The sequence below is a fragment of the Pagrus pagrus genome (genome assembly GCF_965226575.1).
Source record: "Pagrus pagrus genome assembly, chromosome: 8".
In the NCBI taxonomy this organism is placed as follows: Eukaryota; Metazoa; Chordata; class Actinopteri; order Spariformes; family Sparidae; genus Pagrus; species Pagrus pagrus.
The window spans coordinates 30,253,040-30,276,286 of record NC_140192.1 but is presented as its reverse complement, the minus strand read 5'-3'; the positions used below and the strand labels follow the sequence as shown (position 1 = coordinate 30,276,286).

Here is a 23,247-nt window from a genome sequence, read left to right as displayed (position 1 = left end):
AGGAGAGAGGCACAAATGACAGCACAGCACAGTGACCTAGTTTCCATGTGGCCCGGAAAGATCAAGCATGACTCCCTCAGAACTGCTATGGGCACAAAAACCTGGTTCAGTGCATTCAGTCAGGCCAGTGCACATCGGCGAGCAGCCAACCTACCAATCCCACTTCAACAGAGAGCCATCGGTGCTTTAACTACAGCTCGCAATGCAGAGACGTACCACTGAGATCCCAAAACTGCAACGCATCCTCACCACTCACAGGACAAGTGGAACTGCAGATGGAAAGGCAGGCAGGAAGTCCTGCAGGTAGAGCTGTGTGTTGTGTTTAGTCTGGCGGAGGGCAGGTTGAGGACAGGCTTGTCATCATAGGCACAGCTGCAGGACATGCTGCACCCCCTCCAATCCCTACTACCCAACTCCCAGCGCCCTACATACACAACTCCAACCCCTCCAGGTTATCTGTACACATGGAGAAGGTTATGGATGGAGATGCTATCAGAGAGAGCGCATTAGCACAACAAAGAGGCGTTTTAGAGAGAGGCCCGCCAGGATAATTAGCTGATCTGATCTCTTACCGAGATGCCGTGTTCGATACAGAACAACATGCTAATGTGAAGACATAGTGCGGAGATGTGCAGCCATGGCCCTACAAAATAAAATTAATAATAACTGTGAAATTGTGGCTTTCATCAAATAACTCATAACTTTTATTTCATAAAGGAATTTAATCTCCAATGTCAAAACATTTACAATTGAAGGCATGCGCATGAAAATCAATATCTATCCGGATTATTGTACTTTTTTTCTTGTCAGTGCCTTTTTGGACGATTTGAGCATGTTGGATCTGTGGCGTAACCCACCGGTGAGAGAAATCGCTCTGATTGGTCACTTCAGCTAAGTGGATCAGTGCATGAGAAGAGAACCAGTTCTTTGATGTCGGTTTGATGTGCCTGGGCTGTCATACCACAACAAAACCCAACTGACTGTGATGAATTGTTGACTGTTTTGCTAACTAGCCAGATTCGATATACAAGACACCTAATGGGTTTGTTAGTGTATCTTTTGATTAAGCTAGGCTCCAAGTTTTCACATGCACGTCCTAGACTTATCCCTGTACAAAAAACATCTAATTCAGCGAAAGATTTCTCACCAAGAATGCAGGCATTCAATGTGAAACAGTCAACATGCTTAATACTTAAACTAGGGCTTGGCATTAAGGTCTTATATTGCAATATGTACACAATGATGTCTCAATATATTGAAATCTCCTCAAAAAGCACTTCAGAAATGCTAGGACTGGGCGACAAAATCAAATATCAATAGGGATATATATTGTAGGGATGACTATTGGTACTTTCACAAAATATTAACACCATGAGATCAGAATGTCTGCCAGCAGAAATGCAGACAAAGCATTGCACAAATCTGTGCTTTGTGGTTTGCTGTCCTATCATACAAGTCAGACAGAACAGAAAATTGAGAATCGATCTGTATGGCCTACATGTATGGGTATGTATGTGATTCAGGTGAATAAACCACATGCAAGATCTTCAGATGGAGGATCAAATGGACAGGTACAGTAACTCAGCTGACCTGACCTCCACTGAGGTATCTGTACTAACATCTCAATCTGAGGCAAGCGGTGCTGGAGCAGTATTTTATTAAGGCCGAACAAAAGGCTTGTGTGGCAGCGTGTTGCCAAGCGTGAGTGCTGCATGTTATCCAGGTCAAAGTGATCTAATCAGGTGTGAATGAAAGCACTTGGCGGCGCTCCAGGCCTCGCTATGCCGTCATCACTCAGGAGGATGGAAAACATACACATTTACACAGGTTTGTCTTACCAGAGTTGTGAGGACATATCAGCACAAAAATTACTTCCATAAAACAAGAGCCATACTCCATGTTTTTGATATAGATTGACCCTCAAGAGATCAACGGCACCAATTTCATACAACACTACGACAGTGGTGGACTGGGTCGCCAGATTTACATCTTTGCTATCCTTACACTGAAAATAGCACTAATAACCTTATCAAATGTAGTTATTTCAAAAAAAGGATTGAGTAAAATGTCTTAGAGCAATGTGAGTTTTATGTAGATTTCATTTTTGTTATAGAGAGCTTTGTACAGGTTAAGTCTTTGTTTCCTTTTTCTACATTAGTATCATTACAGTCTCAGTATTGATATCAAAACAAAGATATTTCAATACCTTTCTCTGAAGAGTGAATACGACAATATTTAATGTTGTCCAAACACAAGTAGCTGTAGCTTACATAGTTTAAACATTGCATATATGTCTTCTTCCAAAAGTAAAATAAATAAATATCCAAAAGCTATGAGTATGCAAGCATTTTTTCATTTCATAAATGCAACTACTGGACAGGAAATGTCTTCAACTGAAATATGTTGATGAAGGTTCTCAGTCATCCAGGTCATGGTAGTTCTAAGTGCTGTATCGTAGGCAACTGGACTTGTTTCAGTTTCTTGACGACGTTTGTGGTTCGTTGACCCAACTGGCCTTCATGTGGGTTGTTAGGGATAGGTGAGCCCAGGTGTGAAAGGTTGTTTAGCTGTCTGGGGAGGGAACTCAGTACTGCATTGTAGGTGGGTGATAAGTAATGTCTTAGTCCACCTCCGCTGTTCAAAGACGGTCATTCCAGTTTGACATAGCTGGATTCTTTTACTCCTCTTTCGAACCGACCAAAAAAGAGACTGGGATACTGGCTAAGTGCTTTGATATGTTATAGGTAACTGAGTTGATGCTGCTGATGATGGGTCTGAGTGGTGCTCCTTCCTTGTGCATCTTGGGGAGTCCATAGATACATGGGATAGCTTCCCCGGAGCACAGTCTGTAATATAATGGCCTGTCAATGGCTTTGTCCTCAGTGTCGCCTCAGTGTCTCATAGGTGTTAGTATCACTAAGCAGATCAGTGACTTTGGTGTGGTAGTTTGTGTAGCTGTGTTTAGCAATACAGTGCATCTCCCTTTGTCTACCGGCAAGATGGTGATGTTCTGGTCTCTTTTCCGCTCCCAATAGTGGCCAACCTCTACATGGAAGAAGTTGAGAGCAGAGCCTTGATTACCTTCACAGGAACTGCTCCTAGCCACTGGTTTAGGTATGTTGATGACACCTTGGTCAAAATCAGAACAAGGGAAGTGGAAGCCTTCACAGAACACATTAATGCTGTGGACAATAACATTGAGTCCATGCGGGAAGATGTCAGTGGAGACAGTCTACCCTTCTTGGACTGTGCAGTACACATTGAAGAAGACAGAAGCACATTGAGGTGTACAGAAGGTGTCACATCAGAACCCTAAACCATCGGGCTGAGACTGTGCCAACTAAGACAGTGGGGAAAGAGAAAGAACAGAAGCACATCAGGGGAGCACTTGAAACCTGTGGCTACCCAAACTGGACCTTTGTCAAAACCACAAAAAGATCCAGAGCAAAGAGAGAGGAGGAGACGGAAAAATGTAACAACATTGTCATTCCCTATGTCACAGGAACATCTGAGAAACTCAGGAGGATCTTTAATAAACCTCATATCCCGGTTCACTTCAAACCTACCAACACACTGGGGCAGAAACGTGTCCATCCTAAGGACAAAACACCCATGCATAAACAGAGTAATGTAGTTTATGCTGTGCAATGCAGTTAGGACTGCACAGATTACATTGGGGAAACAAAACAACCTCAGGTCAAGACTCTGCTGTCCACTTACATCTGAAGGAGACAAATCATTCGTTTGAGGACAACAATGTGAGGACAACATCTTGGCCAGAGAAGACAGATGGTTTGAAAGAGGAGTAAAAGTAAAAGAATCCGTCTGCCCAGTTCCCTCCCCAGACAGCTTAACAGCCATTCACACTTGGGCTCACCTAGCACTAGCAACCCACATGAAGGCCGGTTAAGTCAATGACCCAAAAGTGGCCCTAACGACTCTGAAACTCAGAGCTCACACGTGTCCTTAGCGACTCTGTAAGGACACTCCCACACAGAGTTTAAAAGCCTGCAACTCCCCTCCAGTTAGTTACAACCGAGGAAGCCTCTTGGATGAGAGCCTCTTGGATCAGCGTATGTGCACTGGAGTCTTCCGGTTTCTAATTCACTCTTTTGTAAATTTCATACTGGACCATGTTTGGCTTCCATGCTATTTGTGCATCCAGCTGTTAAACTGAGATTTAACTTAAGCACAGAGCGACTTCAGCAGATATATGTGAAAACAGTCCTCTGGTGTCAAACTCTGACCTTACATTACTCTGCAACGTAAAGCCCTAACATTCAAGTCAAGTAACAATAAGTAATACATGCTTGAGGACCTAACCCTCACAACTATATTAAAGAATAAGAAACAAGATTACAGATCTTACCAGAAATAAAATTCTAATTAACACTTTTTGGTCAGTACTAGGTTCAATATCCAGATGACACTCTGTTCTCAAATATAGTCCATATTTTTTTCTTTTTAGGGCAACTTTTGCCAAGCATTGTTTTAGTCTTCATGTTTACAATTTCTGAACAGTGTTGCAGATAAAACTTCAATCAAACTATCAAAGACTCTTTGTTAGGACCCCTGACACACCAGGCTGACTGAGACAGTAAGTGCTTGTTGATGGCTTTTCAGCTGATTGATCATGTAGAATCGGCGGCCCACTGGTGAGAGAAATCACTCTGATTGGCTGGTCTCCACAAGTGAGTATGGAACTTTTTATCTGATATAGTCTCAATTAGAAGTGGCTATATTCGCGAGAGTGGTGTCATAGAACACTGCTTTATCATAACAGCGGTTTGTATATCAGCCGTTTTCCTTTTTGAATGACGAATGCAGACTATTGCCACCTGGTGGTATGGAGAGGTATTTCCTGTCATGCAGGCCAGGACATAATATGCTATTGGCTGTAGTCTTTGTGGTGTGTTCAAGTGCAGCTTTTTAGCCGAGACACAGGTGATGTGAGGCCAAGCAACAGTCAGCCTTCATTGTCACTATTCTTTGATGAAGGTTTGGTGCGTCTGGGCCCTGAGACTTAGGTTAGGTAGCACAGTTAGGTTGAAACACATTTATTTAATGTAGGCATGGAAAGCAGATAATTTATATTCATTCACTAATCTCGATATTAATGAAAAGATTAACAAAGGTAAGCATCCTACATTTAGGGATGCAGGTAATTATTATCTATATCACTGAACAATTTAACAATTTTTTTCTGTCAAATCAGTTCATATTCTGGTTCGTAAAATGTCAGAAATTAGTAAAACAAAAAAAACAAACTATTTATTATGATATAAAATAAAGAATATCAGCTAATTCTCACATTTGAGAAGGTGGACCCAATGAGAGTTTGGCATTTTTAATTTTAAAAAGACTCCAACAACAAATATCAAAATTAGATTTGTGTCCTTTCCTTTCAGCTGGCTAATCCATTTATCAAAAAAAACTAAAATTCAGCATTATCCAAAAGGTGCATGGATAAATTACAGACCTGAAACAATTACGTAACAGAAATTGAATAGGAGACTGTTGATAATTTAGTAATGATTTAAGTAGTTTATTTGCGTTCATAATGAACCTCTCATACGTAATAAGAATACATCCAATATCATATCCCCACTGTCCAACCACAGCAGTTAAAACTCCAATAAAGACACAAAAGTCTCAGAATGTTGTTTTTCTTTTCCCAAGCAGTGTCATCCAAACTCCACCCAAAGCAGCAGCCATTCAATAGAAAAGTCTTCCACTTTCAATGGTCTGAGCTCAGACCAATCACAGCAGCCCCTGCCCCCACTCAGCTCTCGGGCCTTGAGCCAATCACAGCAGGCCTCGCTCCACACATGACTGTGTGTGCTCCTGTCCGTCAACTGCCTCATATATAGTGCATGCAAGAAAATGTGGAGCAGTTCAATAACTTGTGTCGTAGCCAGGCTCGTGTGTGTGTGTGTGTGTGTGTGTGTGTGTGTGTGTGTGTGTGTGTGTGCGTGCATGTGGGAATGCGTGTGCTTGTTTACCTACGTAGAAGCACAGAAGGAGAGAGAGGAAGGGTGAGATAGAGAAAGAGAGAGAGAGATTTTTAAGGCACTTGTATTTGCAAACTACTGGCTGAGGTCCCACTAGAGCCAGGGAGATCAGACTGAAAGACTGTGTGTCATGAGTGTGTATCCGCAAGTGAGAGAGAGAGAGAGAGAGAGAGAGAGAGAGAGAGAGAGAGAGAGAGAGTGTATCTGGGAGAGACACAGAGAGAGACAGGCAGACAGACAGCGAGAGGAACCCGTTCAACCCATTTAAGCAGCACCTTTTCAGCTTGTCTACATGAGGTTGTCCACTAATATGGAAGCTTTTCGCTCTCGTGTTTGATTTTTTTCTGCCATCCAGTCACCACAGAATCATGCTGCTGAACTTTTGGCCACGCTTCAGGTGAGTATTTGAACTGCTTGTCCTTCACAGAGTCTTTTCATTTCTAACTTCACTCAAACACTTGCCATTACCACTTTTCCACTTAATCGGATTTTGTTTTATACTAATGCACGAGCACCAACTTTAAAATTTCAGTACTGCATTTCTACAAATTTTTTAAAAAGGAGTTGTAATTTTCACTTATAGCAGGCACAAAAGACATTTCTATTTGTCCATGCTGTGTGTGAGAGCGTCTGTGCTTGGTACAGTTTGTCTAAAACTGTGTATGTGTGAAACCAGACAGAGGCTGTGTGTGGGAGAGTTTTGAAAAGGATGTATGTGCGAGAGAGAGAGGAAGACAGAGAGATTGTGTGCGCTGGACAAAGTGTGCCAAGTGTGAAAAGTGTGTGTGTGTGTGATTGTGTGTCTGTGTCTGTGTGTCTTTTTTTCAAAAGCTTGCTCTGTGGGAATGCGGACTGCGGTAGCCAGTAGCGATGTTTGACTGGGAGGAACTGAGCCAGACAGTAGACAAAAGCGAGCAGGGCCGTCCAGACAGGGCAGGTCAGCCATTAGAGGCTGCAGCAGAGGGACAGGTCAGCCAGCTGCTGCTCCGCTCCACAAGGGGAGGGGATACCCGCCTTTAGAGTTAAGATGAGGGTTAGAGTTGCGGTTGGGGCTAGGGGCAACCATGCTTTACTTCATGACCACCTCTCAAAGTGCTCATCTTGCACTTCGCCCTCTCCCACTTTGAGGAACCCCAGCGTGCTTAGCAGGTTCAAAATCAGGCACTTGAGGCATCACTTGAATGATCTAAAAATAATTCCCCTACATCATTGTGAAAATCTTATGCAGCAGTTTGTGTCGAAATGTTGGCTTCTGTAAAGCGGCAATGATTCCCAATCAAAAATGTCAAAAAGCTAATGTCAGTGACTTGCTAAAGTTAGCAAACTATTACGGTGAAGGGAGGAAAATGCAGCAAAGGAAGTGTAAATGTAGGAGGACGTTAAATATAGACAGCGACCAAAGAGGAAGAATAGGAGAGACTGTAATTTTCACAGAGGTTGTTTTTTTCGATTCCCTTTTTTGCTGGTTTTCCCCGCCGGCTTGCGTGGGGGTCGCTGGGTTTGGAATGTATTTAGTGACAGGAAATACTGGCTGTCCCTATATTTTTTGTTCCAGTCTGCTTTTGTCCAAAGCTCTTAATCCACCGCAAAAAGCTGAGTGAGAGAAGGAGTAGGAACAACTGAGAAAAACATTGCCCTGGATCACAGATGTACACCACGGCTGCTGCTGTAGTCAACCCTTCAGAAAAACACATTCACAGACAGCACAAAGGCTTAACACCAGGACGAACAAACAACACACACATAAATAAGTCTGGTGAAATCTGACGACTGGTGATGACGAGAAAAAGCAGCTCTTTGAAGCTACACACAGCTGCTATAGGAACTGAAAAACAAGTGTCATCACTTTAGGTCACAAATTCAGATGGACAAAAATAAAAAGAACAGTCCTGACTGAAGTCTGGAAAACATTCATTAAAAGTAAACTCAGGTTGTGTACATGTAGCACATCTGAGGCTCTCAGACTGAGAGCACAGTACAACTCATTCTCTGAAATGCCTCTACATGTAGAGTCTTGTTACCCAGATACACATCTCAGCCTTCATCACCGGCAATGGCTGGCAACTGAAGTCATACACTCCGTAACCCCGATCAACAGAGCCTTTTAGTGAAACACATGCTTCTACACTATGCACTTCAGCCTACATACAGCTTCTTATACAAGAGTGCTGTGTGTCCAAATGAGAAAAAAAACACTGCGTTCTTTCACAAGTAGTGACAGCACAAACGTAGCAGATTGTGGGAGGATTACAGGTAGCCAAAGTCCTTTGTTGACAAAATGATAACACTTGGAATCTGTGGAAGTGAATGTGAGGGACTAGACATTTTGGGCTTAAAATGGCTACAGAACCTTGGTGGTTTTGTGAAGACCAGTATCAATTATCACTTGTTGATCAGCTTCAGTTCAGGAGGGCAGCAGTTGTGCAAGTGGCTCCTGTGACCCCACACCTCCGCCTGGCCCGGCCCGGCCCAGAGCTGGACTTTAGTCCCAGGCTTGGAGCTCTGTAAGCCTCTCTGCACCCCATGCTCCCTCCCAGGCCTGTGTGTGTACCTGGATTTGAATAGAAACCAGACAGCGATGCCCCCCTCCTCCTCCTCTGTCACCACTCCCGCGCGGGACAATGAGGATTTGTTAGTGCTCAGCCGCGAGCCTGCTGACACAAAGCGTATAGCCTCCCAGTCCCCAGCCCTGGAGTGTAGCAGGCTGAAGCACAGGCGGGCAGGACACCAGCAGGGGGGCCTGGGGTGGGGGTTGGGGGAGTGGGGGCAGTTTGCAGGGGTGGGATTAGCAGACAAGAGCTCTGGGTTGGGGGATGGGGGCCTGAAATGAACAGGAAATTACTGCCTTTGATGAGGCAGAGGCAGATTCGCGCAGGCTGAACTCCTCCGGGCCTCTTCCCCCGGCCGTAAAAAACCTGTTTGAGCAGAAAATGTCAAAACACTTCAAGGCCCCCATGTGTCACTTCCCCCTGGCTACGATGGAGTTGTTAAGTCCATACGCAGGTGCTAAGCAAACACTCGCAAAAGTTTGCGCTCTTTTTTTTCCTCCACCATCACTGCTTGCTGCCCCCTCCCCAGCCTTTCCCTTCCCTTCCTCTTGCTCCCTCCAGAAGCCAGTCCCTAACCATGTCATGGGAATCCTATTAAGCTCTGCATCCATCCGACCCATTTTCACCCGCTGAAAAAAATCACAGCTCAATCTATATCACACTGCAAGGAAACCACAGACCCCAGCATTTATATTTAGACTTCTGCATAAATATTTTACAACCCACAAAAGGCGGAAAATATCGTCAATATACTGGTCATGACATCAAAGGAAGAGGAGCAGAGATGTGGAGATACATGGCAGTGTGAAATCATGATTTCTTATGCTTTCAATGAATTGCGATTTGTCTTGGTTAAGTACAAAAGAGAAATTGGTCTGCCAGTTAGCCCAACAGATTTGCTGGGCCCTTTAGCCATGTTTGGCTGAACCAGCAAGATTAGGGGGTACTGTGCTAGTCTCTTTCACAAGCTTGTTCCCTACCTCCTTCGCAATTAAATAACGATTCAACGTCTTACAAGAGAACTGCGTTCCAACGACACCCACTACATTAGAATCTCTCGAGTGTCTCAGATAGAGAACCCTCTTCGTGCTGTGTGTTTGCGTTCCTGAGCGTGAGGGGAGATGGTAATGTGTGTTCAGTGAATATCAGGGTCGATTAGAGAGTCTCGTCTGGTCGGGCTACAGCAGATTAGACAGGCGGAGCAGATACAGGCCGCGGGCTGGTCGTCTGGCGCTCTGACCCACATTGCTCTGATGTGCACGTCACTTCCCATTACACTGACAATTGAACGCCACATCAGCTGAGCGCGCTGCGATCTGCATACCCTCCCCGCGGGCGAGGCCTCGCTCCCTGTAACCTCATGCTGTCATACACCAACCTTGGCTGTCCTGCCGCCTGGCTACAGGAAGTGTTGGATGAGTCACAGTGAGGCATCGCCATCACGGCTCTCGGTCCTGACTGTGTGGGTGGTAGATTTGGCACGCTAGTACAATGCTGACCTTGATGCTAATATACTAATATCCAAGCTTCAGGATGTCAAGTCAAATAAGTAAAAGCTTGTGATAGAGCATCCTCTGTGCTTTATTTTTAGCCAAAAGCAGCATGTTACTAAATTAATATCAGCTATCCGCATTAAGGCCTGTCGAGGACAAAAATTCAGATCTACAGCTTAAATTTTCGTCAGAGGCATTTGTCCCTGCATTTGTCTTCAGCTGGTTGTTTATCCTTGTCATCTCTCTGTGAGTGAGGCAATGCCATGACTGGCTCCAGTCTCCCAAGCAGTTTAAGTGTCCATGATGGATAGGTTGCTTTTCAGCTGCCGTTCAAAACCTTCTTGAAGTCAACATCCTGCCCTCAGTAGGAAATGCTAAATTTGAGTTTAGGCTTTTGGTAAAAGTGCACAAACATTTAGAAAATATAATATTGAATTTGATCACTCAGTCTGACATTTCAACAAGTACTTGGACCAAAAAAACATGTACCCAGGCAGCCTGTCAGTGTTGCACCATTGCATTCATACTTAGGTATATAAAGCATAAGAGGCCTTGGTGGCAGTTCTGCACCTGGCTGACAGAGACAGGTCTGTTTGCAGGCTGCCTGAAAGATAATTGGCAGCTATGGAGTGAAAAGCGGGCTCAGCAACAGATAAGGGCCGTGTGGAAAGCTCCATAATCATCACGGATTAGCAAATGATAAATCATGGGTTCACACAAGTATGCTGTCACTGCTGGAAGAGCAGAAGAGAGGTAGGAGAGAGCGGATGAGGGGAGATAGGGAAAGAGTGGGATAGTGAGCATGTGAGAGGGAGAGGAGAGAGTGAATAGTATGGGAAGATGTGGATGTTTTTCCTGTAATTCAAAAGAAAAACACAATAATACCATCTAGCAGGTCAGCAGGAGAGGCAGGCTGAGAGGGGGAAATGAAAAGAGAGGAGAAATTAAAAGCTCTGCCAACACTCCGGCTAATACAATCTTCTGCCTGTCAGATTACCTTCTTTAATCCAGAAAGGTTTAACGCCTCTTAGAAATCTGAAAGGAGACATGAATTCAGCAGAGATTTTCCTCTGCTAGAGAGGAGGAAGGTGCCGGGGAGGAGGGTTAAGTCTCTGAGCAACTCTCCGAAGCACTGGCCTCAACAACTCTGCTGCACAGTCGTCAAACTGCTATGCAGAGGATCAGCCAATTCAAACTGCCACAATGTTCGCCTCAAACATCCCTGACTTATACCGCAGTGTTCATCTGCCATTCAGAGTTGTGCATTTATACATCTCTAAAAATATCATTCATGAGCTCCAAGTGTTTTATCCACAGTGGAGTCAACGGTCGCCTGTGTTTCAAAAATACAGTCGAGAAAAAGATGAGCTTAACTTTGGCTTAGGCGGAGCTGATCAGGTCAACATAGCACAAAGCATGGTACAGCGCATTAAGGACACAGTGTCCCTGCTGGTGCAACGCAGCGACACGCTCCCCCACTGGGAGCAGGCGCAATGCTTTGTAATGTTTGTCACACAAAAAGAAACTTGGTAAGATGTGGCTTTATAGGAATAAAATGGCACCGTAGACAAAAAACACAGAGAGGATAATGGCCTTGTTTAGTCTAGTCAGTGTAAGAAGGCGCTAACAATGCCAGTATTAGGGGCTCTGATTTTAACTGGAGCTAATAATGGAGGACAGTGTGGTATAGGTAGGTGCTATGGGTAATCAGTGAAAAGGTAAAATTGAGCACTTCACAAGAAGATTTAGTACTTTACAAACCTCTCATTGACTGTTGTGTGTACGTTGCTGAGGTTTTCAGGGTGTTTTGCCTCTCGTACAATTTCTGCTCAGTTTTTTTAAACGCTTCAGCAATATTATTTAGATCGACTAGGTCTGTGTGGCTGTAAGGTGACACAGGCAGCATCTAGGCAGAATAAAGGTCGATCAGTATCCAGGTCATTCCCATGCCGGCTCACACTGCTGGCTCCTGATAACGGATATGTGAAATCAGAATTGCCGCTTGTGATTCTCACTCCTCTGCTCCCTGCTATTTCTAAATCTCTCAGTGTGAGGCTTCCCTGCTTTGTGGGTGGGGTGGGTGCAGGAGACGGAGGGTGTTATAAGATGATGGTGATCGCGGTGGTGGCCCGGTTCCCTGCTCCCCGCTGTTTATTACTTCTGTCCAGGGTGCAGCGAGTTCGAGCACCGGGCAGATGAGGAAAACACTGATCCCCGAGCTCGCTGCCGATCCCACCACTGCACTGCGTCAACTCGAAAGATTAAAAAACGTGGATTATGTGCCATAAGTGAGTGTTGTATAACCTTTTGTTTGGGTTTCCTTAAGGATAAATGTGTTTGTGTTTGTCAAAATATTTGTTGTGCTTAATGACTCAATTAAGACCCTGAGATTCGAAGAATGAAATATCATAGTTGGAGCGAGGATTTTGCGTGTGCGCTTTGACAATGCCAGCGTTCAAAAGGGGCCGCGAGTCTGACCTGGGGATAAAGTCTGTTGAAGATAAAAAGTGGCAGCAGGCTCCAGAAAAATGTCACGGTTAAATCCAGAAGACAACCACAAAGGGCTCTCTCATCCCGCTTTGTTAGAGATCCTCAAAACTGCTGCGAAAAGAGCCTGGGATACATATTCATTAGCCTCAGTACTCATGACTGAAGTGAGCCGACAAAGCTTTGGAGAAGAGAGAGGAGTGTGACATATAGTGCAGTTCTCTCGGGCATGCTGCGAGAGTGGATAAGTCAACTAGAGCCAGACTGACATGACGTGATCAAGTGCATCAACGCTGGGTTCAAAGGTGCACAGCAGAGAGAGAAGAGACAGAGACAGAGAGAAAAACAGGGCAGACAGACAGGCATGTCAATCAGCACTGCAAAGGGTGAGGATACTAGCTGCTGCAAGAAGGAACTGAGGAGCAGATGGGGGGGAAAGGTAAGTCACAAGCAGTGAGGGCGGTATGTTAGAGAAAACAGTATGCCATCGTCAAGACAGAGGCTTGGGTAAATGCTGAGAGGAGCTGGCAGCAGAGATAGGAGCTGGCTCGACCACAGTTAAGGTTGCGAATGAAACCCCTGGAGCCTTGGCAGGATGATCCAAGGCACGTGGAGGCAGGGTGTTTCTGGAGAGGCTTGGCGCTCCGCCTGAGGAGTCCCTGCTGCTGGAGCAGGGCCGGCCTGGACGCTGCTGCCTGTACCCAGGTTCAGCCAGCATGGCTTTTCAATAGTCACTTATCATTTTATGCAAGACTTGATCCACAGAAAGTCAGATCCAAGACATGTCAAACAATGACCAAAAAGTTGTCATAAAGCTGTTAATATTCTGTTGTTTTACCAAAGACAGGGTTCATTGGTAACACTTTATAATAACCACCATTAAAAAGAGGAAATTTAAACTATGGTTAATTAAACTCTAGTTTATAATCATTTTACCCTTAACAAACAATGCAATGTTGTGCAATGCTTTATTAACCATTTATTAAGAAAATGTGTATCGTAAAGTTGAAACTGATGTCTATAATACTTTGTAAATGGTTAATAAATACTGTGTAGTTCATCTATAAACATTACCTGGATGGCTACTATTAAGATGCAACTGATGCTGAGAAACCTTCACATTTTCTTAATAAATGGATAATATTCATTGTTTGTTAACAGTCAAATACATCTTTTATTATTATAATTATAATTTATTAATGATGGTTATTACAAATTGTTGTGCTAATATTGTGTCTTTAAAGATGATAAGGGGGACTCCAGTCCTTTAAGACCCATATAGTAAACACTGTAACCACAGCATGGCAGCATTCTCCTAAACAACTGAAGTAACTGAGGACTTGTTTTGAAATGTAAAATAAATTAAAAAAAACTGAAAACAGCTCCATACAGCTCATCAGGCGTAACCAAGTCCAAGCAGAGATCCCAAATTGATCTGAAAAGACGGAATTTACGCCCGCAACACGCGGCCATGCTTGTGCACCTACTTTATCATGGGTGAAGCCAACTCTTTTAGCTTGTCGGCTACAGAGAAGATTTCGGCTTTAAACGGGTGTAAATAACATTCCTTCCTGGGAGCTGGATTACGCGGGCAGGCTGTATGGAGCAATGGTAGTTCCCAGCTGCTCCAGTGGTTTAGGAGAGTGCTGCTATGCTGTTTTGCTGTGAAGCTTCAGGAATGTTTTGTGAATTACAAAAGTGATCAAATTACAGGTGAATATCGCTGTGACTGCTCAGAATTATCAGTATCATTATCAGTATTATTTCTTTAATGACATTTGATATCAGTACCATTATATCACAGATCGTTCTACTTTACAAATGTGTGACAACAAACACAGCAGTGTGACAGCTAAATATGATAGTGTATGAACCCACTGCACTGCTAAATCTCATTACTGAAACTTCTTAATTCGAGCAGATATTAAAATGTCCAATCTGACTTAAAGCCCATTTTGTGACTGACACAGCAATTAAGGAATATTTGTTGAATTTGATTGAGTTTGCCTACGAAGAGGATCACACACGGCGGGAATGATTTTAGCGATTTAATCTGCTCATGCACTTCCATTAGGAGATGTCTCGCAGTGCCAGTGGATTGAATAATAATAATTGTCAAGAGGCATGATGGGATGGGAGTGTGTAAGAGCATATGCTGGCAGCTTCCCAGCCTGAGTATTTTTGAAAAGGCATCGGAGCTATTCTGGAAGTGTCGGGTTAACTGTGGGTACAGCAATATGAGCAAAACATTTGTACTGTCAGAGGAAATGGACTGATACGAAGCAAGTTTTGAGTGTCATGCAGCGGGAACGGATGTTACATGTTTCCTAATCTGATTTTAGCTCACATGACGGGCACTATCTTGTCATAGCTTGAGAGATTCTGTGAAATGCCCACAATGAAATGAAAAGTAAAACAAATACACCTTCCCATGAAATAGTTGGGTCATGACACAAAACCAGTGGGTGGTTGTGTACTGCAATAGTCAGGTGGAATGTCAGGGTGAAGAGGTGGGGGGTTTTCATCTTCCACACCAGGAACTCCCAGAGTAGTTCCTGACTCAACAATTTCAGTTCCTGGCTAAGATTTTTCAGACTGTACCAGAAAGCTTAACCAAACCTTGCTGACTAACCTCAGCTCTAGCTGAGAGAAACAGTCAAACACTGAGCTCTTGTTCACGCTGCATTGGGCTCTAGTCTGAGAATAGATCCCCCGCTTGGACCACGTCTTCATATTTTAGTCAGTGTTTAGGTCCCTGAACCTTTCACAAGGCTTAATCCTATCCAAAGGGAAACCACAGCACCATGGTTACATTGATAACTCTGCATGTGAGGACCTACTTTTTAGTTTGGTCTAATATTATCCCTGACACCATGTTCACCTTTTCACATCAGAAAAAGGTTAAATGCCGTCCAATGTGTGCAGTCCTAACATAACTGAAATCTATAATATATCAACTTTCAGTTTTTAAGCTAATTTCACTAATTTTTGTTTGCAACTGTGTTGCCTTCGCCTCGTTTCCAGCAGTGTGGAGACCTGGCTTCAGACCAGCCAGTTATGCAGGCAACACGACAGAGAGTACACTGTGTGCTTCTCATTGTCCAACCCCTGGAATGTGCTGACGACGCAGGGTTCACGCTGGTTCAGTCACACTGTTGCACTCTTCACTTTGGCCCTGTCAGGCTCTCATGCTCACCCAGCTATTTTTACACACGCTATACTTTTGCAAGTTTGTCAGTTATGCAAAGTTTCTGGGGACCACGCCAGCAGTGGTATTATCAAGAACCTGGACGCGGAAGTACGGCCACGCCTCCAACCGATGAATAAGTCAGTTAACGTACACGCATTTCCCATAAGGTCTCCCAAGTGTAGAGAGAGTAGAAGTCAAGTCAGATGAAAAAAAAGGGGGAGGCTCTTTGTGTCTCGGGCATGAAGCCAAATGGTAGAAGTGCCAAGGAGGGAAGCCATTGAAGCTCGAGCCAGAGGGACTGAAAAAACTATTACTTCCCACCTTGTCCCAAACACAGAGAGAAATGAGGAAATGGGGGAGAATTTATTCTTTGAAAAGAAAAGAAACTAAAGAGGCATAATAAGAGTTTCTTAGAGATAAGAACAATCGTAAAAAAGAATGATAGCAGGCCATGGCTTGTACAGTGAAGTAGGCACGTGAATAAAACATAAAAGCTACTATCCCAAAAAAATAGCTGTTTCCAATTGTTTATCTATCTATTAAAACAACAAACACCATGTTTGTTATTTTGATTCAAGATAAAAAAAAAATCTTCAAGGCGAATTCATCTGACCTGACTTTTGGGCTTTTGTTTGGGCGGAAGCACCAGACAGGAACGATGCCTGCGATGAAAATAATTCATGTTACACATGAAGTAGAGAAATGCTTTGTTTTAAATTGTGGTAATAATGATGTCTTCTCCATGGTCAGTGAACTGTGTCAAAGCAGGAGAAAGTGAATTGTGCCTCCCTCTTCCCAAAGTGTTCATTCATTATGCAGAAAGCAGGAGAGTGTGGCTTCTTTCTGAGAGCCTGTGGAGAACACAGAAAATCTGCAGATCCAATTCTCTCATTTTCCATCTGATTGATCTAAAAGAACACAAATCCTGCAGAACTGCAACAAATCTCTCTACAATGAGCTGCATCATATATCCACTACCTCCCTCACAGGTTTCGGTACCTCTTCAAATCAAAACCCCAACCTACATAAAGTGCCAAAATTCAATGTGAAAGAGGATGCAGAACAAACAAAATACAGTGTTCCAAATCTTCGTCTGTGTTCAGGGAAGCAGGCAAGACAGAGGAGAGAAAGACAGAAAAGGAGAGACAGACAGAGAGAGCATTAATAAAACATGACTGCATGATTTTCCAACCTCAAAGAGGCAAACGCAGGAAGGCGCACTCCCAGAGCAGTAGCTAAGGTTCAGCGCAGGGTGAAGGGAACAGTAATCTCTAACTAGCTCAACACTGCAGTGCACTAGTTTAAGCTGTGGGGCACAGCGGCGTTCTCTGATCACACTTGTGCCAATTCGCCGCCTTCCACAAGCCTGACTGACGTCAACTTCGGTCCTTTTTATTCATGCCATTTCTGATTCTTTTCCCTTTATTTTTGTTCTTCTTGCTGCAGGCTGACGGTAAAAGAAGCGCAGGCTCGATGGAGACGGATGAGAGTTTTGTTCGGAGTTTTGCAGAAGGTGATAATGATGACAACATGATGGCATTCACCATGTCTGCAGGGCTTTTTTAAGGAACGCAGAACCTTTGCATCACCGCCTCTCCTCGCTCCTGCTGGCTTCTCATCAACGTCATTTGAACCTCCACACCGACATGGGTGGTAACACATCTTGGCACGGAGTTGCTTGGCACAGGCCAAGAGAAACACAGACACACACACACACACACACACACACACACACACACACAGACACACACACACAGTGATACTAAAAAACATGAAGCTACAGCTACTGTATATCTAGCTTGGTGATGGTTACCATTAGAACGTCAGCATTTTCCATTATTTGAACCAACTGTGACAGGTCTGACATCATAGCAGACTTACAAAAACTAAACATATGTTCAGATTTGAATTGCAGACATTTTAAATACGTATGCGGTCTGGATGAGAACCAAATAGCGAGTGACAGCAGAGCATTTCTGTGATTTTCCACTTGTCTGAGTCAAACTGCAGTGACAACAAGAGGCTGAAGACAAATGAAAATAAACTGGGTAACTTGGTTTTTGGTACTTATATTTAGCAAATTTTGATTTTCTCTGGCGAGTTTAATTGCTGTCATCAATCAAACAAACCAATGGTGAGACACAAAGTCCTTCCTGGTGCCCACAGTGAACATTCAACGCTGTCGGTGAGTTTGAGCTCTGACCAAAACCATCGACCGTTGACTGTACCCTGAGGGACGCCAATGCTCACATGCACATGATCTTCTGGAGGCCATACATCATTTGTCACTTCAGTTCTGCACTCACAACAGAGCAAACAGCAGAGCCACAGTCTGTGGGTGGACGACAAATCAAACCTGACCTTCAATTGGCCAGGACACGATCCATCAGACACCAGATCAGCTGTGACGCAGGAGGCGTTCACTCTTAAGGCTGCAATAAACATTCATTGCTGTCGGTGGGTTTACATGAGAATAACTCACTGATCAATGAATGCAGACTGCGGTTCAAACACCTCAGTAACCAGTGTGCAATGGGGTTCAACAAGACGCCTGAAGAAATCTAACTGAAAATGAAGGTAAACCAAAGATTTGCATGCACTTTGTAGACTGGTGTATAGGATATCTATGTATAGGATTTTTATCAGAGTTTAGAGTTATTCCTAGCTGCCCTTCCAACATTTATAGTATTACAAAGTTGCTTAAAGCTTGGTTTAAAAAGGTCACCCAAATTAGTTAAAGTGTGGAGGCAGAAATCTCAACGTATAAAAGAATTTAGATAAATAAAAACAAAACAGTCTGCATGACTTTACCCCACCTACTGATAAAATATGTCTCCTTTGTAATTTGGGTTAATCATAAGTACTTCAGATTACAACTAACCATTTTTCAAACATACAACAACAAGTTAATTGTGTCACAATATGTTTGTCAAATCAGATATTAGTGGAGGGAAACTGTTTTATTTAATACTGGTCTATCATATGCTGAGGACAGAGGCTCATGGTTTCACAGATATTCATTTTATTTCTACGTCCTGTTGACTGTAGCCTCAGTGTAGCTGTTTGAACTGACAGATAGGGGATTCAGTATGTTGCCTAAAGCAGACTACCCACCATGACCCAGATGTTAAATTCCAAGACTATAATCTGATTTTCCATTACTAAACATGACAGTTTCCATGACCTCAAATTTTTTATTCTGTTCCTGTTTATTGTTGTCTGCTGTCCACTCTACTTGGGCTGCAACAAATGTGTGAAACAATGTGGAAAATCCTGCTATGTTCCACGAAGCTACTGTTCTTTGTATATTCTGATGCCCCCTGACCGCAAATTCCCAAACTTTGTGTGTGTGCAGCGCCTCTCCAAACTCCTTGATATTTAAGGGAAATCAAGCCTAGAGGGAACCCTGTTAAAACAGACAGGCTGTTGTGTGCTGGGACTTAGGTAATTACAGGACACTCACCCACATTGCAACTAACACACAGAGGTGAAAGAGAGAAACATGCAAAATTCTGCCTCAGTTCAAATCAAAGCACTCGAATATATGTGCTTTTAAAAGTGAAATGATCTGTGCTTACCATTCTTGGAAAGTTAATCAGCCTCATAACCCCATTTCAGCATGTAATTGAAGGAGATAGACATATGGAAGTAATCTCACAGTAATTGCCCTGTAAGGTTGTGTTAACATGCTGGGAAATTTCAAACACATATGCATTTTGGATCTGTTCTTGCTGCAAAACACCATTTTTTTCCTGTACTGAAGGTAGTAAAAAGTCAGAGCGGACAACGAGAAGCAGCCTGGGATTCTTCTCGTCTCGATTCTTCAGCTGTCTTGATGAGGAGCAAACTAATACTATTTCTACACACTCACATACACTGACCTCCAGGCAGAGATAATATTATGATTGCAAAATCATACTTATTATAAAATCTTTGATTGATGATCACAGTTAATTATTGTCCATGTCCATTTGTGCATTGTTAGTACAAAACAATTGAAGACAAATGTGGACACCAACATATTAAGGCTTTTTTTTCTCATCAGTTATCTTTCAGTTTGTGTTTCTCTCTTTCACTCTCTTGAATTCTTGTCACAGTGGAAACCTTTTCTGAAACAACCCACATTTCTTTAAAATTAAGCTCCTTAAAGTCTGCAGCTTTTTAAAGCTCTGGGTTACATTACTGACTTCAAAATGAGGGATTAATCTACAAATAAATAAGTGAATGACTTAATGAAATGTCAGCGCAGGTTTGCTGCAGCTTGGAGTAAAGTAGTATATCTACAGAGAACTGTATGCGACAGATAGATACTGTTTGCTACATATATTAGGGCCACACAAAAGTCTGCTTGTTTATCCCTGTGGAGTTGGGCTTTGTCATCACACACTGTGAAGTTATAGACACTGACACTGGGAACAGTGTGACCCAGTTCTCCCTGACCTGGAAACACTCCGCAGGCTGACCCTGAGTCTAACGCCAGCGCAAGTTGCATCAAGCGAGAAAAAAGGGACGGTGATTCAAATCTAGGCTAATCATGAATTATTAAGGGCTAAAATGATAAGAAAGCATGGAGGTCAGCAGTAGCAGCAGCAGCTCCCAAACACTCTGCAGCACTCACGCCATGTTTTGAGTGCAAAAGGCTGGGGCACCCACGGGAGATGAAAGGGAAAATCAAGTGAAAGAAAAACGCTACTTGTGGCCTTCATTCTTCATCCGCTTATCTATACATTCACTGCAGTCAAACACAGCCCTGAAGCTAACAGTGAAATCCACTTTAAAGGAGAAAAAACAGCTCAAAGAAACAAAGAGGGATATAAGCAGCGAAAAGTGTCTGATTGCTCCGCTGCATAGCATGTAGGAAAATGAAAACCTGGTGATTTTGGATGACATTTGGACACAGGCATATGAAGTTAGCCCAGTTATGTGAGGACAAAGGAAAGGCATGTGCTGGGTTCCAGCCAAGTAGTTCCATATGGGTGTTGAGTTCACTGAGTGCAGGTGGCACGTGGAAGCATACATCACATGAAGGTCTGGCATGGATCTACTGCCCCCTTATGGCCGGGAATTTGCAGTGCTACAGGAGTATGTACGAGGTAGGTTTCATGATAGATGAACGTCTAATGAAAGTACACATTCTTCCAGCAAATATATATATTTTATCAAAACCAGGTGTTTCTTTTAACTACATACCACCAACCACAATCATTATCCATTTGGACATGGAATGTAAAAATTGTCATTATATATAAACACTTATTATTCACTTATATTTTCATGCCTCTTGTACATTTCCCAGGAGATTATGTTTCACTTTTACTGCAGAGAACTGGAAATTGCATGAAGATCCAGTCAGTGAAACAACTCAAGTTGAGGAGAGAAAGACTCATCTCCAGCTGGTAATGATTAACCATGTGACAGAGGTAGTCACCAAAGAACCCTGATATCCCCACGGCGACCTGCTGAGCAGCTATTGGTCAGCTGTGTGGTTGAACTAAATGGAGGTGGGGGTGCAGCAGGGTCTACAGAGCCAGGTCAGCCCAGACGTGACCAGAGGAGGAGCCATAGAGTCAAAACAAGCTCTGATTGCAGGTCACAAAACATATTTTAATTGAGGGATTTAAGTGCTTCAAGAGACTTCCTCTTATTGATTTTTTTAAGAAAAAAGCAAAAGCTAAATGATGAAGTACATCCAGTTTGAGAAATTGGATGGATAAATAATTGATCCAAATGGATGTGTGAGTAAAAAAAAGTGTGTAGCTTTTACAGACTTTACCAGCACCTAAGAGCTACATCTGTGCCAGGACACTGCACTCTCATAGGTTTATAACCCTATGAGCTACAAACCTATCCCCAATAAAGACTATCTGCAGGTTCATGATGTTAAATTCAGGTTCAGATATTAATGGATGCTCCAAGTTTGAAAAAAAAGACAACACCTTCTAATTTGAGATATCTGAGTTGACATTACTACAGAGCTAGTGTTGAAAACAGCTGTTGCTAACTCAGCTATTTGGCCCCTGACCTGGGTTTTTGCTCATTGAATGGGGTCTCCAAGTTCCCACCCCTGTCAGAGCTTTTACAAGCCTGAGGAGCCCTGCTGCAGCCTCCCTTGACCCCAGCATCACCCTTGCCCAGTGCATGCACCGAGGCATCCTGGGAGGAGAATAGGGCCAACAGAGAGAGAGAGAGTGGCCGCGGCCGCGAGCCCACCTCGTCAAGTTTACAACCCAATCAGGCTCAGCCTCATAAATCCACGCCTCCTCCTGCAACACGCAACAATGCTGGCCATTCACTGTGTGCGCAGGTTTAATAGTTCCTCTCCAGCTTCCTTCCACTTCTTAGCAACCCCCACCCCACCCCTCCTTTCTCCTCTTGCAGGTTTATAGAGGGAGCAATGAGAAAGCCCAGGCCAGAGAAGAGCTGCACACAATCAGGTCAGCGCAGAGTCACAGCGAGGTCAGCAGTTTTTGAACTGTAACCGACCTCTGACCCCCCCATGGTGCCACCTGGCGCTGCGATGGCAGCCAGGGGAGTCCTGAGTGAACTTCGCTTGAACCTGGACCTTAACATTGGACCATTGGCTCACCCCTGGCCCTTTGCTCCCAGTTTCGTCCGGGCCAAGAGTCACACATTTCTGACATTTTTACATCTCGCGTTTTAGGTTTGCATTTCATCCATGACACAATGATGATGGTGTGAGCTGTAGCCTTTCATCACACATCAACACAAACACAATGGAACAAAACAGAAAACAGAAAGATGTATTTCTCTTCCCGGAGCAAGAAACAATCCTGGTTTTAATTCATCTGTAGCTGCAGGTTTTTATTTTGCACATACTGTTTCTCCCAGTTTCTATTTAAGAGCCACATGACACATAATTATATAAGAAGTTGCTCCATTAATAATGAGTCTATACTCCCCTCTTGTGGATTTGACAGGAAATTATAAGCCATTCAAGAAAATGGCAGGATTGTACCTCTCTTCGCCACTAGATGGAGCTACCATCTAATGATTTAATGTGATACCAGAAAGCAAAAATGATCCACACACGAACAGAGATGCTGTTTATGCAAGTTCTGTCATTTCTCACATTTACAACTGTTACGTAGTGAAAAATCAAATCAAATCAAATCAAATCAAATCAATGGAATAATGAATGAAGAAGAATGAAGTGGAAAAAAACATATTAAAACTTACTGTGCTAGAATATATACTGGCAAGGCTGTATACTTGTATCTGGAATCATTTGAGATTAAATGCATGTTTGTTACTCACCCATGCCGTCGTTCTGTTCAGACTCCAAAGGATGGTCACTGTAAAAGCCTGGAAAAGAGGAACATAGAAGTAGGTTAGCTCTAAGATGTTCTCCACAGAGACAGATGCACATACATAATATAATGATACAGTTATGCTTTATTGGACAATTTTCCCAGCACAATTGACACACATATTTGAAAGATATTTTCCTTTGTTTTAAATAGAATTACAAAATACATACATTTGAACTTGCAATATTG

General features: G+C 43.3%; 1 protein-coding gene across 2 annotated transcripts in view; it reads right to left on the bottom strand.

The window, feature by feature from the left end:
- The window catches only part of nr6a1a (nuclear receptor subfamily 6, group A, member 1a), a 92,195-nt gene that overhangs the window by 50,491 nt on the left and 18,457 nt on the right, over nucleotides 1–23,247 (bottom strand). For both annotated transcript variants that reach the window (XM_084359854.1, XM_084359855.1), the window contains exon 2: nucleotides 23,006–23,053. In XM_084359854.1, the coding sequence (XP_084215980.1) occupies nucleotides 23,006–23,053 (48 nt within the window). The remainder of the gene's footprint in view (nucleotides 1–23,005; nucleotides 23,054–23,247) is intronic.